The 16,736-nt window shown below is 40.9% G+C and overlaps 1 protein-coding gene across 9 annotated transcripts in view; it reads left to right on the plus strand.

Moving 5' to 3' along the window:
- Window positions 1-16,736, plus strand: part of RGS6 (regulator of G protein signaling 6) — a 286,431-nt gene that overhangs the window by 165,424 nt on the left and 104,271 nt on the right. For all 9 annotated transcript variants that reach the window (XM_085299821.1, XM_085299818.1, XM_085299812.1 and 6 more), the window contains one exon: window positions 7,590-7,689. In XM_085299821.1, the coding sequence (XP_085155947.1) occupies window positions 7,590-7,689 (100 nt within the window). The remainder of the gene's footprint in view (window positions 1-7,589; window positions 7,690-16,736) is intronic.

Here is a 16,736-nt window from a genome sequence, read left to right on the forward strand (position 1 = left end):
AGACTGGTCAGCAACTGCTGCATTTTTTAGCAAGGAGGAAAGCAGTGACTCGTGAGGAACAAGTTGCACTTTTACACCTGCTCGTTATTGTTTAAAATCATTTCTTTTCCACCAGACCTGGAAATGGCCTCTTCTAACCTATTTTGTGATAAGGCTCATTTTCACGTGATGCTGGAGCTGTAAAGGAGATGGCTGGAAATCCTTTTTCCTGCCAGCCTCTCGCTCAGGCCAGGCACAGGGAAATGTGGCAGTTCTGCATTTCCAGCCCTGGAGAGAGGTAACGGGCAGAAGCCTTTAGAGCATCACTTGGCCTCTTAGCTTTGGGAAGACGTGAGTGAAAGTCTGTCTGRGTTTGTGGTTTTGGTATAAAATGTTTTGGATACAGTTCGGCTCTGCATTTTTCTCAAGAGCTGGGAGTTACAAATTCCTCTACCAGAGCAGATCAGTGACCCACCAAAGTCCAGCATGTTTCTGTCCCAAAATCCCTTAGATTTGGTGCTCCAGAGAATAGTGAACTTCCTCTATATATTCTGTATTTATCCAACTACAGTTCAACCTCATGGGAGAAAGAGAGAGACAGTGTGCTCTCACCAAGGGCAGGCGCAGACCAATGCAGGCTGAGATTAAAAAGAATAATAATAACAAATGCACACAAGTGAGACACCAGTGACTAGAATCATATCAAAGGTATAGTGGCAGTAGAAGGTCTGATGCAATATTATCTGTAGTCTGGGGCAAATTGGAAGTGGTACTCTTTGCTGGGTGAAAATTTATCAGGTTTATTCTCTTAATAGTCTCATCTTCAGTCCCGCAGAGTTTATAAACACATCTTATTTGCTATTGCCTGTTAACTGAGGTAGGGAAGGGGACGGTTTCTTTGATCCAAAGTGAGTCTTGACAATGAATCCAGGAACTGGCATCTACCTGTAGCTGGCTGCTGTGCTCACTTACCCATTTATTACTTCATGTAATCTAGCATAACGCTAAAACTGGGTCTTACGTGTTCTAAAAAGGTGTAAAAATCTGGTCCCAAGTCATGTTACGAATTTGAGATTCAGCCTGGTGTTGTTGGAGGATTTGAGATTCCTGGAGCTTTTTCAACAGTTCCAGCACAAAAACGAGTTTTGGCATAATTTTGGTTTGCATTATAAAGTTCATGCTATTACTGATTAGTTATAGTTAAAGTTATTAGCTTATGGCCAGAACTCCCACGAGAAATTTCAGGTGTGGGAGGTAGCTCCAGCATGGGGTCTGCAGGGCGCATGGGCTGCACTCCTTTTCTCCCTTGTCCCTCTGGACACCTAGCACTCTGGAGACCTACATACTTTCACRTTAGGTGCAACGATGCAACAGAAAAGAAAATCTCTACCGTTTCCAAGGCAACTTCTGCCTCCAGCCATTTCTGTAGTGAGGCAGCAGACTGCTGCCGATCCCTGCCATAGATCACTTTATTAAAAGCTCATCGAAAGTGTGCACACTCATCTCTCTCCACCTCCACCTCCGCCTCCCGCAGCCCCTTGGGTCACTGACCTAAGGGGCCTATGGTGACTATATCAACCTAAGCACAACTGTAGACTTCCAGTTCAAACTTTTTYCCTTTGTGTTTCAGCCTGTGCTGTTGCTTTGTTTCAGTTCTTCAGTTCTCCATCTGTAGAAAGTTGTTGAAGACCCTTTCAGGATTATTTCATTCAAATCTAGCTGTGGGTGGTGTGGTCAAAAGTAGTTAATATTAGGTGACTGTGGCCTGTGTAAAACAGTCTGGAATTAATGCTGTTACTAGCTGACAGATACCAACAGCTCAGATAAGGCTCCTTTACCAGCACTCTTCTAGGGATCAAGGGGGCTGAATTTCTTCTGTTTTTTCCCAAGTTTCCCTCCAGTTCCGACTGAGGTACACTGTGAAACAGTTTGTAGCTGATCACCGCATGGAGGGAGGACTCTTAATTCCAGTATCTTTCTCTGAGTTTATACTTGGAAAAAAAAAGAGGTGGGGAGAAACTAACATAAAAATAAGAGAAAAGTGAACTGGGGAAAAATAGTATCAGCAAAGACAGAAACGATACAGTTATTCCCACTGAAGTCTAAGTTGGAATAATACAGTGTAGTGTTGCCCATTACAGTTTTCCTGGCTGAAAAATTCTGTGTGTGTGTGCACAGAAGTCCACATATGCATGTACATAGTTCACAAGTTATACAAAAGCCACCCTTATTTAATATATACTGGATGGCAGTGAYCATGGTGTAATTTTATCTCACTGAAATGTGACTTGCATCACACCTCAGTGGTAATTCTACGGCTTTCACTGGAGTGCTTTGTTTACATGCATGACATCTTCCATGGATATTTATGATACTTTCCAGCAGTCATAAAAAGCTTAACACTTTACTTCCATAGCAAAGTAAGTATTTTGGTTACTCTGCAGAAAAACTGGGAGGGTTTCTGATCAGAGCAGCCATGCTCTAGGTGGTGTAAGACCTTCCAAGCTGATTATGTGCATGTCTATGACATCTCTACTGTAGCTRTGGAAGCACAGAAGAAGAGAATGCACCACTGTCTTCTCAAGATACTTGCATGACACTGTAAAATGCAACAGAAGGAGAACCAAATGTTTGCTACCGTAATTAAAATAAGTTGCGTAGTCACTAAACAAGAGTCCACTTTTAGTATTTTTAAACAGCTTTCTAACATGACAAAAATAAYCTTCTCTCTTTCAGATGATTATAGCTCATGTAGAATTTGAGCTCATCAGTTTTCTGTCAAAATGTGTTTAATGGAAAATGAAGCTTCCAGAACATTGATGTCTTTTGCATGGAAATGTTAATATTGATGGGGTAAAAATCTTAATTTTCAGGGGAGAGGGGAAGGAGAAAATTACATTAGTTTAACTCAGAAAATTTCAGATTGCTGAATTAATCTGCTTTGCTTTTGTTTTATTCACATGAATGTTAAGTCCTATTTCCTTACAGAGCATGCATTACATGATGGCAATTGCTCCACTTCCCACTTTCTGTGAYTTTAATAATGCAGCCGAGAAACAAGCTGGTGGTGCAGTATGTTGYTTGTGTAGCAGGCTATATTGTAAGAGATGTAGTCTGATCAAAAAGCTGTTGTCGTGGTATTCCCCAGGCTCCCTTGTTGCACCTCAGCAGCTGAGTAAGAAAGATATAGCYGCCTGGTATTTCATAGGAATGAGGAAAGAGAGGCATGCAGATTGCAGGAGAGTTACCTGGAAGTTCAGTGTGAAACTAGGACTAGCTCTTAATTTTCCTATCATCTCTGTCCTGCTCTTCCTGTTTTTCCAAGTACTAAATAGATGAAAGCATCCCCACCAAAAAAAAAGAAGAAAAAAGAAACTATCAGAATAGCTGGTTTCTTTTAGCTATTTCTCAGGTATCATTTTAGACAGTTCTRTTGACATAGTAACAGCTTACAGTCCCTTCATGCGATGATTTGGTGAGTAAATGTTATGCTTTGTGAAGCTAGAGGTATATTAGCAGCACTATACAAATAATAATGACAAGTGCCTTCGTAAATAGTCTTTTACCAGCACCCTCTCATTCTATCAAAATAGATATATGTAAATTCTAAATCATATTACTGGTTTCAAGGTGACATTATTCGCTTTTTTTCGTCCTCCCAATAGATGTCTAAAGAACATAGTTGTTYTTTTCTGTCTTTCCTGAAACACACTTAAACATGGGGAAAGTGCTATATGGAACACTCTACCTTTGTCTGAAAATTAGCCCAGAAATTTGGAAAGAAACAGAGATAATAGTTCCTTCAGGAACAGTTCAAGTACCGTCAGTTCTGCTGCCATCAGCAGTCATCAGAAATTGGTCAGGTGGGATACAGCCGGAGAGTCTCACCAGCCGACRCATCAGCATCCTGCCACGTTTGCTTTCTTGTTCCAGTTGTCGGGATTTTGAAAGGTTGTCAGACSTGGGGATTGCACCTTTAATAGTCATGTAGCATTCACTATCCAAGTCCTTCGCTGACATCTTCTGAATTAAATTTCACTGCACCTCTGTGATTCAGTATTATCTCCATTATACAGAGGGGGAGACTTAGACAAAGACAGATGAAGCCATTCGCTCAAGGTCGCAAAGCAATTCTCYGGCGGTGCTGCTCTGCTGCTTCTCAACACCATGTCTTGAAGGCAAGGTTGTCCTTTCTCCCTGGAGGCTGCCAAAGGGGGATGTTTCATCACTTTTATCAGCCTTCTCTTCCTGTRTTTGAGGAGAGCAAAATTGTCTAGACTGGTGAAACAAGTAGGTTTCAGAAATCTTGTCAAATTAACTTCTTTTGTCTGTGCAAGCATGGGGCTGCATRGTAGGAATCAGCAGGTATAAGGCATAGGGACAGTATTGTCAGATGGCTGGTCAGAGATGCTTATGGGACAAGTAGGGATTGGCAATGTGAGAAATGCTGCCTATTTATTTTAAAATTTATACTTCAGTTAAGAAAAAAAGATCATGCGCATTTATAATTATGTTATCATTATTCTAGCTCACAAGAGATTGATCGTGTCCTCCATGTATCATCCAGCTCCACCAATATTCATGGGTGAACAGAGCTGTCTGTCCAGCCGCAGTAAGCTTAATGTTAGTTCTGATGAGTGATGCTCACAGACCATCTGCCACTGGTTAGCTAGAGATGGGAGTTGCCATGAGCAGACTGCCTGCTCCAGGTAGTCAGACAGGAGTATGGTGCGCACTGAAATATTCAGAAATGGGCAGCTGTCCTTTCCTGCAAGTTCCCAGGGAGCTTGCAGGGCTGACTMACAAGCTAGGCTACAAAAGTGGCAGAGTTTCCATTATTAGCTTACAAAAATATGCTGGCAAAATTGGGCTGTGGGGATCACTGACATCAGTAGGTACTAATCCCTTGGTAATAATAAAAATGCTTAGGAAGGTAGCCCTGGTAGGCTGCTACTGGTATCCAGATACAGGGTACTCAGAGGCTGGAGCTGTTGGCTTTCTTTTGTTCTTGACTTGCCATTCCCTCTGCTTGTCACCTACAAGACCAGTCTTGACGCTGAGCTTCCACAGCTCAGCAAGACTGTGCATGCTGACACGCTGCCTTCTGGTGTCTGCTTTACTTTGGAKTTGGGAGAAAGAGAAGTTACTGCAAAGTCAAGAATCATATTCCTCCATATAATGGTAATGCTAGGGATGTTGTGCGGCACTGCCCCAAAATTACCTGGTTAGGATCAGTGATCTGAATTTGTCAACACAGAAGCCATTCTTGCATTCTGGAAACTCCTGAAAAATCTTTTAAAAATCCACAGTAATCCCCAATATTCTGAAAGCCAAAATGGCWTCATTTTTCTTCAGTTGATCCATTTATCAAAAACATGGGATTCCTCTTAGCACAGAAATGTATTTCACACATGAGCAAGAAATACAGAAATGGCTTATCATTTCTATGTCCTGTCACGCTAATGTCCAGGGGAACTGCTCTGCACCCTCAGTAACCCTTTTCTGAACTAGATGGAACCACAGTAGTATTACAGTTGTTGTTGTGTAATAATTATGATTTGTTTATTATAACATGTCAACAAATGTAATATTGTGGTTTTCCCTGCTTCAGAAAAGGCACTTTCCATCCTCAAGTGATAGACATCTCAGCTGGGACAGAAATTCAAGGTGGGCTCCCCCTCCCTGTCTTAGGCCAGTAAAAGTSCTGCTCGTGGAAAAGAAGGTCTAATGAAGACCAGAAAGTTCTCACACATGTAGTGTGTGTTTGGGATTTAATGCGTAAAATAGGTTGGTAAACTCTTCCTGGCTACCACTGTAGAATCCTGACTCTGCTGAAAACATGCTCCTGAAACCAAAAGTCCTTTATAAATACCATGAAGCTGAGGGTGAAGCGAAATGAAATCACTCTGGATAAAGGAAAGGGCAGTGGAGTGGTTAGCATCTCTTCACTAGGAAAGACAGGTCTAGTATTATGAATATATTACAGTGTGTATCTAGCAGTGACAGCAGTTAAATAGATTGCTCTGGCTTTCTCAAGGAGATATTGATCCAGGATCCACTCAGATAGAAGAGTAACAAATCCCTTTACTGATGCAAAATGAGACCAGTTTGAAATAGCAGTGACTCCCGTAATAGAAGATAAATATTGCCTGCTTTACCATGACTTTTGCTGGGTAGAAATTAGTTCACAGAAGGTCACTCATTTAGGAGTGAGAAATATGAGGAACGCTTCTTAACGTCTGCATTCTTGCCTGCTGAAGTGAACTATTCAAGRACGCATATTTGCTGTCTGCCAGATCAAGAAACATAAGGGGAACTGCAGCTGAAGGGAAGATCATTAGCAGTGATGTGAATAAGTAACTATTCTGAAAGTTAAGACAAAATGCGTCAATAAAAGTGACCTTCACACTTGATGATCCCTTTCTGCTTTTCTCCACACTTGAAGCTGCAACATCACTATTTTTTCTTACCACTGTGTCACACATGAAACATCCCTATACCTAACCAGGAATTTGAAGCTGAAGTCATAATTTCTGCAAACTTCAGGTGGTTTCAAAATACAAAGCCAGGTGCAGATCAAAATGTTGTGTATAGCTCCTCTCTTTGTAACAGATCGAACAGAAACTTGACTTAGATTACTAAGCCATAAATAGCTTGGAAAATTCCTGGAGAGCACAAGAAAGCGTGTTTTGAATAGAAAGATTACATACAATCAGAGGATGTAACACTATGTGCTTTCAGGCACCAGATTGCAGGTGCTGGCATACTGTAGGAAGATGATATGGTAGTCTCTGGATCAAATGAGAGGAAGGGGGAGGAAGGAGATGCGAGAGATCAGAGCAGAAAGGGAAGGAGAGACATAATGTCCAGTGCTGAGCAGTAAGGAGAGCAAAAACTCCAGTAGTCCRGGAAGATAAGAGGAAGAAGAATTGTTTGGAGCCTTTGCAGAAAGAATCAGTCACAGTATCAAGGATTCAAATAAATGTAGTAGAAAGTGGGAAACTGGAGTGGAAGTGGTCATGGCTCAAAAAGAAAAAAACAATGACAAAACAAAAAGGGAAACCACTGACCATAGCCAGAGCGCGGTCACTGCTTCTGAGGGTATGGTCCCTATCAGATGGTCTGATGGTCTGATGGCTCTTTGGTTGACCAGTATGGCTCTTCATATATTCTTACAGAAAAAAAATACCTTCCTACTGAGTTATCCGCTGCCTATTATGTTCCATGTTTTGACCAGAGGAATCTTCTCTGTTTTCCTTCTATAAGCTTCCCTGATATTTAAAGCTCCTTCACCTGGCTGCAGTACATAATCTAACCTGATTCACATGCTAACCTAGCAACATGTTTCTGTCTCTGTCTCTGCTGATCGTCAAAACAGATGATTACGGTAGGTTTGCTAGTACAGTCGGACCACCGTTTTTTCCAGCTGGTCTATACAATCTCACGGTTTAAGTTGGAGAGGTGATAGCCGTTCTTCTAGGTCTGTGTTAGTGCAGTGAAACACATGGTACATCCAAGCCCTATTCTACTTGAATGGCTGCAAAGCACTCAAGTTATATAAGTAGTCACCATTTTGCATAAAACACTAAGTCTTTCCTTCCTTTTGACAGATTGAAGACATCATTACAAGAATGCAAGATGACAAAACAGGTGGAGTTCCCATCCGAACTGTGAAGAGCTTTCTGTCTAAAATCCCCAGTGTCGTCACAGGTGAGGATGTTTGTTAGAACTGAAGAGAATATGAACTGCTACTAGCTGCGTCTGAGGAAATACATTGCTAAAGCCGTGAGAAAGGAAGAATGAAAAGAAACACTTCCTCAACTCCGCTTATTTTCTGCACATCTTTTTCTTATTAAGTATTATTTTCCCTCTCTTACCCAAAAACTTTTATCAGACTTCTGTCACAGGTAGAGGAATGTGCAATATCTGTTCTGCAGCTGTTCCWTCTTATTAAAATATGTGTACAGAAGTGTGATGCTGGATGGTGCAGGAACAAGGTATTGGAGTACAAAGCTGTTCCTCTCTGTACTTCCAGAGAGAATGTTTTCCCGTGCAATGAAGATCTTTTTGCCATTATTTTGAGCAGTTTACTCAGAGTGATGTAAATGGCATTGAGGAGTTGTGGTTGTGTTTCTGGTACATGCTTTCCCCAGCACTATGGTGCTCACTTATAGTGGCGTAGAACTGCTGTTTCACATTAATCTCCCACTAGACTGTTGCCCAGCTAATCCTGTGACTTAAAATTTATGACTGTGTTTAGTTCTGTGAAGAAAACACATCTTTTTCAGTCATGCAGAGTCTCTTCCCAAATCAGACCAGGTCCACATATTGATGGGTCTGCTTAGGGAAACTTCCCCGTCTTTCTCCTGAAGGGCTGTTCACGCTCTGTGGCTGTTACTGTGGCATCTTCGCTGCAATGAAATCCAAGTGATAACAAAAAAATCAGAAGTCTTATTATATCGTTGCATATAGGCAGCACACCAGTAACTAAGAGAAGAGTGGYAGTTCTTGCTCTTAGAAACATTACGTTGTACAATAATGAGGAAATATCKCTAGTTAACAAGAATAGTGGAAAATACAGCTGGTGGTGTCAAAATTTGTGAAGGTTGTTCCCTGCCCTACAGCTTATCTGAGCTAAAGCCTTTTGAAAATTTCTTTACTTTCAAAATGGTTGAACTGAGCAGAATTTGAGTTTATGTTGATTCATTCAGAGGGATAAGGAGTGTGATTTGATATCCTTGTATCAGAAAAAAWGTCCAACTTAAGCTTCAGGAATGGAATACAAATCTGCAGGACTTCGAATAATAGGGAGGGAATATGGAAATTGGAATGATRTTGTTGCTTAAAAAATGCTCAGGGCGATAAATCCCTTTTTACTGAGCAACAGTCTGTTCTGTCTGCAATCGATGTCAGGATGATGACTCAGTGTAACTAGCCCTTTGCAAGGTCAGGGCTTTACTGTGGGAAAGAAATGTGAATCTAGAAAGGAATGTGGAAATTGCATTACTAAATTGCAGCTTATGTCTAAAGCAGGTACGAGCTAACTATTTTGAAGGTTCCTGCTGGGGAAAATAACCATTTATCTGGTTTGAAAATGTCATAAGCTCTAGTGCAGCATACACGAAGATACACTCAACTAAAAGAGGTTATTGGTATTTTTGTTAATATTCATAGCATTGATGAAGCAATTGATCTAGGTGTGAAGCTGTCACTGTTACTTAGAAGGAGAAAGGAGACAGGAGACATCGCAGTATCTCTAAGCTGAATACACTTATCTTTAAATCCCAGCCTGGCTGGCAGCTCCCTGGCGCAGTGGAAAGTGCCCCTTTGCCTGCTGTTACATGCAAAGTAACATGCAGCAACYGCAACTGCGTCGCCCTGAGTTGGCTTTTTCATGGGGTGGAGAGGCAATAGTGTCCTGGCTCAAGTGAAAGGATGAACTTAGAATAAGAAGAAAACCTCCCTCCAAAGTTYACAGAAACTTGTCAAATTTGGAAGGGAACAAACTGCTCAGTGGCATTCCCTTCAGCTGAGTTTGAAAAGTACAGGGAAATAATGGCTTAGCTAAGAACCCAGAGTTTTTTCTGTGTCTCCTGTTGCCTTATGTCTCTATATAGACCAAAACAAAAGAAATCTTTCAGTATTTGTGGTAGATGGTTAAAGAGCTGGAACACATGACATATGAGAAGAATCTGGAGCACATACGTGCAGAGCATGCTGGGGAAGGGAAAGCTAAGGATTATAGAGAAGACAGAGCCAGGTCCTTCTCAAAAGCGCATGGCACAAAAGACAACGTGCACAAGTTGCAGTGAAGGAAGTTCCAACCAGATGTAAGAACAAAGTATTTTGCTATTAAAGTGGTTGAGCACTAAACAGGTCACTGGAAATGGTTGTGATACCTCCTTTTTGGAGGTATTCAAAAATCACTGAGCACAACTGAACTGAGCAATCTGACCTAAGTTTGTATTTGCCTTGCTTTGAATGAGGGTTGGACTTGATGTCCTCCAGAGAATCCTCCGTTTGAATTATTCTRTGGTAATATACTCAATTTTAGTGGTTTTCTAATTCCATTCAATGTCATGAACATTAGAGAAGAACTTTTATTTTCAAAAACTTTATAGCCCTCCTCCTGGGAAGGTCTTAATTTCTAGTCTGGCATTCTCACACACTTTTTATTTATATCTAAAAAATGTAACAGCAACACTGAGATGTGACTTACTGGCAGGYTTACAGTGATTAAGAGGGGTTTACTTTTGCTTGACAATTTTATTGTAATTGCTTCTCACAGGAGAAACATAAAATCTTGAAGAAAAAGAAACACATTACAGCAGTGCCTTGATACTTTAAACATGTGGCTCTGTTTACACTACAGCAAAGTGGGTGTTTTTATTTGAGTTTTGAATACAGGGAAAGAACCACTCATCTCTGTTTTGCTTTCATCTGTGTCCTGATGCCTAMGTTGTGAATGAGGCATTATGTAACACAAGGAATAGGCACCTCARGGGCTTCTCATTAGTGGTCCTCTCTAGACCAGGGAAATCTGGAAAAAGATGAAAAAAACTCTTTTGAATGTATGATAAGTCTGTGTGGGGATGCAGTGCCAAAGTCACATTTTTAACCTACATGAGGAGATTTGTGTATCCTCTTCCTTGGCTCTGTCTTGAAGTAGGTCAGTCAAAGGAAGACACATGACACAATTACCTTCGTGGTTTAGGCTTCAGTTTTATGGGCAAACTGCAGAGAATGAGAGTAGCATGAAATCACTCTTTTCCTTTTATTCGTCCGTTGACCAAGGGCAGGTATCCAGTGTCATGCTGTGACGCAGGACAAGACCAACTTCTCAGCCGTGGTCCACAATGGTAGTGGCTGCAGTAAAGAACTTCTYACACATTTCTCTTTCAGTGGAAAAAATAAAAAAAACGATGTCTCAGTAATGATTAGTTTCAGTAAATAAACCAGCAATTCTCTATTATCCCAGTCATCAGAGTGGGATAGTATATCTCATTATACTAACCAGAACCAAAACTTTTTTCCAGTCKTCTTTCTGATTTCTGCACAGTTGCATCTTAAGCCTAACCTTATGTTTAGTGAAAGGACCAAGCGCATAGACTTTCTTCTCCCACTGATTCAGACTTGGCCAAATACAACATTGTCAAAACAAGTCAGAAATAAGTYAGTGCTGACCTGCAGCAGCTGAGCTTTCCCGTGAAAAAAAACTTCCTTCATGCTTTGCAGTCCTCTCCTCGAGGTCACTCTAGCTTTCCCCAACTGAGCCTGTGTGCCAGCATCTTTGTTGTTGCCACCTAAGGGAGCCATGTCATCTACAAGCCTTTGACTGTTCTATACTATATTTTATACATCTTCCTCCTGACCCATATCTGCAAGCACTGTTTTCCACACAGCTCCGTTYTGAGTGACACTCTTTCTCCCAGCAGCTGTCCGCTCGCTGGCACTTCACTTGCACTCTGCTCCTGAACCTCACCCTAATGCTCGCCTTGTCGCCCTTGCTCTGCTCCCAGATCTGCCAGCGTGGCTCTGAATGGTGATGCCCCATGTACTGATTCTCGTCTGGCAAATTCCCCTTCAGCTTGACCTCAATCTCACCTTGCAGGTTGGATGTTGCTGCCCCAACCTTCAGCCCTTCTCTGCCATTTTGCTGCTCAGGAGGGGCTGTGCTCCAAGCAGATGCTATACAAGCTGCGTGCACACAGCCCTGCCAACGCATTTCATCCTTGACCTGTGGTATCTCTTTTATTTAAGTCCTGGGCCTCTCTGAGCAGAAAGTGCCAGTATTACTGAAACATGCCAGATGGCCCATCGTTTCCTTGATGTGCACAAACATTCACTTGAGACTCGTGATGTAAACCAAGTTTAAACTGCCGTGTGTCTCTGTCTGAACATGCCAGCATGTTCCCAGAACACATCACAATGTCACTCGCTCAAAAAAAAAAATAATGTGTTTGGCTGGAGTATGGAAATCCCATAGTGCTGCGAAGGAGAGGATTTATTATTGATAGTGTTCCCTGCTGGTGCAGTTCAGGACAGGCAAGTTCTGCAGGAGGACGTCATACACCCAGTGTGAGCACCAAGACACGGATCTGGGTGCACTTGTGGCCTTTTCTCTTCGAAGGAGCACAAACACAGCTCTCATCCCAGCAGCCAGAGGGGTAAGCGGGGAAGAGCAGGGTCCTCCTCTCCAGGGAGTGGAAGGCCCCTGTTTGGAGGAGCTGTTCAGAGGAAGAGCTGGGCGGCGAAGGGAGCAGGACCAGGACTGGCAATGCTGACAAGGTGCCGCAGCCCGTCACTTAGCAGGCCCGTAAAGCTGCCTGGAGAAAGGCYGAGTGGTTTGCCGTGATGCTCACGTATATAATGTTGGTAATAAGTACAACTGCTCTCTTACTGCTCTTTAACTTGGGGTATAGCCCCAAATCTAAACCAAGTGTGATCTTTTGATAAACGTGAAWGAGCCCTTTTAGTTAACAAACGAACGATCAAAGAACAAGAAAAATCTTTGACAAAACTTAAATCAATACCCAAAGTAATTTGGGGGTGTTTACTTGTTTATAAATAATACAAAGAACATACTCTTGGATTAAAATAGACATATTTCTACATGTATATGTAATACTACATAGTTTCTGAAGGTTTTCCACGTTTATGTGCAACAGATGCTACACTAAATTCAACAGTGCTGTACAATAGCCTGAAGAAAAGTGACTTGCAAGGAGTGGTCGAGCATACAAATCYGTTTGCTTTTCACTGGTAATCAATTGCTCTGAGCAGGTTATGTTTAAATTAATTCAGCCCAAGATAGGATTTCTTCATCTCAAGTTATATTTTCTTCCCTTATGCATCTCTTATGCAGATTGGACCCAGTGGAAATGTAATCCATCCTTCCCTCAATAGGAAGGATGTTATGCCTTATGCCTTTTAATCTCATATTTCAAAGCTGTTGTGAATCACATATCATTAGACAAGTCAGTTACTACACAAGTAGCACATGCCTTACATTTTTTTTCTGTAGCTTTCTCTTAAGCTTTCTTTTCCCGCACCATGAGACAGATTAACCCAGTTAAGGAGCAGAGGAGTTATGCTGGTTTCATCTACAGCTCCCTCCACCCTCCTTTTTTTCTCTTCAAGTGCATCCAAGCTTCCTAGTTTTCAAAGGGTGAGAGAAATGGGGGAGGGAAAAACTGAAATCAGTTCTGTGGAATACAGTAATTCTTTTCCTATTGTTATCTTTTAGTTGATGACTTGTAAAAGTTGGAAGGACTTGATTTTCAGAGGACAAGAAGGATTGTAAATTAATTGAATGGGATATGATTGTCAAAGAAATAAGAGAAAGCAGTCAAACCTTCAGAATTACCAATTAAAAGGTGAATATTCAATACCTCTGTCTGTCAGTAAATGTATACACACACTACTGTGTGTGTGTACACTTACATACACATCAAGAACGTGATCTTGCTTGAGACTAAACATAGGAGTAGTAGTAGTGTTGTGTGTGGAAATAAATGCGAACAGGTTTTTGCGTTAGTCGTAGGTGCTGTGCAGAAAGATGAGTGTTTGTGTACCACTGCCCTCTGCTGCAACCCGCCTGCACGTGCCCGAATTCCAGCTGATGCAGCTCTGTCGCAAGCCCCACGTTTTTCCTGTTGTGCTTTCCTAGCTCAAGCAGAGTTTCTTTGGTGTTACTTGGATGTAGTTCTTTCCACGGCAGTGCTTCTCCCTGGTTGCATGGCACAAAGCCAGCCCGAAGACTGCAGTGTGCGGGACTGCACGGCCACCCTGAGCTTTGAGAGGACAGATCGCCTCCGTAGCTGGCTGCTGACGCCACTTCCGTGTCTCCCTTGCCTTCAGGATTGTTTGGCCCCACACAAAACTTGCTCGTGAGTCATGTGAAGCTTAAACATCCCTTRAAAGTGTATGCACAGATTATGGATTTAATTCTAAATAATTTAATGAAATTAAGTTTCAGCTTTTAAAACAGCAAAATTAGGTATTTTGCTTAGCCATGCACTTTCATATGATAGCACTTGAAAGTAATCATACCTGAGGTGGAGAACACAACGCTAGAGGAAAAGTGCATCACACAAATTTGGCTTAAGGCCACTGCAGAAAGCTTATGTACCACATCCTTAGACTTTAGTATTTCCTCAGTAGAAAGGCATCTAAAGTGTTATCCCAAAGACCATGATATTGAATATTATGTATAACTTAATTTATTTTCATTAGAATTGGAAAGGCCTGATCCTGTCCTTGCTGGGGCTGAACCTTTGCTTCCATCAAGTTAAGATATGACAAACCAGAAGCTTAAATGATCRTGTCACATGGAAATTCCTGCGGGCAATAAAAATACATTGAAAAATCACCGTYCAGCTCAACTCTAGTTTTCTACAATGACTTGTCTGCTCTTTCTAGTCACCAGAGATATTGTAAAAAGAGAAAAGAAAACCAAAAACCCTCTGAGCCACCTGGGCAGAACACCACAAAAATATAATGGCTCTTGCTGAAGAATATCAGCATAAAAATCAGTGGGCTGAAGGTATCAAATGAGAACTATAAGCATGGGAAAAAGTATATTAAAAATAGTTTAACTTTTTTCAATAATTGCTTTTAGGCCTTTCAATCTTTAGGTACAGACTAAAAGCTGGTAAGATAAATTACCTGCAGAGCTCTGGTGTTTAGACGAATTGGTAATTCAACCATAATAACAAAGAACGTTACTTATTAAGAGTGTTCTTGTTGCTGACTGCAGTTTTATTCTGAAACATACAGCATTTAGCTGATGGAATATTGTGGCTAATGAATAAAGCATTAAAAAGAAAAGTCAACAGTATTTCAGTGCCTGTAGAAATTCATAGGAGTGAATGATTAATGCTTTTCTACATTCATCCTGCTATCTTCAAAAGCACAGCATTATTACAAAAGTTTGTTTCCAGATCTGAATGACACAGCAAAAGAGCAGAGATTAATTATGAGTACTGTGCAGCTTTGATTTTTGTATGTGACTGYTGAGCAGATTGCACTCAAGCTGTAAGACTTCATCTCTCCTGTCTTCACTTCACAGCAACCTGGGAGCTGTGTGGTGAAGGATCCACCAACAGAGTTTTGTTTTTTCACACCTCCTGCTTTGTTTCTGCCCCGTCTCCAGCACTGCTCTGGGCTGCCAAGCATCAAATACGCAACAGAGCAACGTAGCTCCAGCTGTGCCTGCGAAGCTGCGTAGCCACCAAGGCGTATGTGGAGAGCTGACCCTTAGACAAACCACTTTTAACTTGAGATACTGCAAAACCAATGGTGTCTAAGCGCTCAGTGGTAGTCAGTAGCAATTTGAATAAGCAAGCCTTTAATGATTGTAAGTTGACAATCATTAATTTGAATTTATTGCTGTAATTTAATGGCATTCTAGCCATTTAAAAAATAAGCCAATCGTATTATTCCATGAATATGACTGCCTCACTATTCTGTGCATGTATTCTGCTCATTCTTATCTACCATTCCGTGGCTGCTTTAGTCAAAGCAATTTTCAGGGTATTATTGAGCAGGCTCTTATTTGCTTTTTAATTAAAGAGCTTAAATTGCAAAACACAATAGTTTTTGTTTTGGATTTTTGCATTTCATTAGAACAACGCATTGATTAAGGTCAGGAAACTTAAAGTTAACCTCAATAACTGTAAATCCAGTCTCATGAATCGTATTTTCCATTCTTTTGCATATACATTAGCTTTGATAGACGAGTGATTCTTCTATGTATGATATGCCTCATTTTCAGCACTGAAATTTCCATTAATGTAACTCTTGGGCATAAAGTGAAAAGGAAAGGTTGATTTTGTTTTTTACTTTAAATAGTACAAAGGATTACAGAGAGCACAAGCTTTTTTTCAAATTGGCCAGAAATCACTGCTGCTAAAAGCTGTACTGGGAACAGTTAGAATATATCTCCCGGAAATGTCATAGCCAAAGGGGGTTAGTGCTGGTGCGGAGACACTGCATTACTTAGTTTATATGGACACATTGAATGGCTGGTAAGTAACTTGTTTCATCCTGCCTATTCAAATGGAAGTACTCAGTTCTTTAGTCTGCTGTTTATCTGCATAACCTCTGAGAATTCTATAGATTTGGCCATAGAATCCTCCAATATAATTGGCAAACAAGCAAACCAAAGAAACCTTGCAAGCTTTCTACATATGCATCATTATAAATAACCAGCCTTTTTTTTCTTTTTCTTTTTTTTTTTTTTTTTACATATTTTTACATTTTTCTTTAACTTTTTCTGTGCAGCTAGGTCACTCAAAATTGCATGCTGGTTTCCCCTGGATTTGTTCTGAGTGTGGTGTGCATTGATGAGCTTGGATATTTTTGATGTATGATTCACTACCACATGCAGGGAGGGAAATTATATTTTTGTCCTTCAGAGAAATAAAAGTAAGCAATAAGATCTTCATTAAGTTAATTCCTCTTTGCTTGTATTGCAGTAAGAGAATCTGAAGATTCTGTTCTATCACTAGGTCTGTTGCACAGTAAGATATTTTTCCATGCAGATCCCTCCACAATATGACCATGATTGCACTGAGTTAACTCTTAAACCAGAAGGAAGAAGAAAAACATGTAAGCAACTTTGAAAAGATTGTTTTTGTAAAATCCTAATTAAACTCACTTAAAAACACCAACTATATTATGCATGGACTCACAAGAAAAGCAACGTGATAGTGGAAGACCTTATGTCCAGTTATTCTAGCTTTTTTTGTGTTTTT

This window comes from Rhea americana, unplaced genomic scaffold, assembly GCF_003343005.1.
Source record: "Rhea americana isolate MKP2758 unplaced genomic scaffold, rheAme1 scaffold_155, whole genome shotgun sequence".
NCBI lineage: Eukaryota > Metazoa > Chordata > Aves > Rheiformes > Rheidae > Rhea > Rhea americana.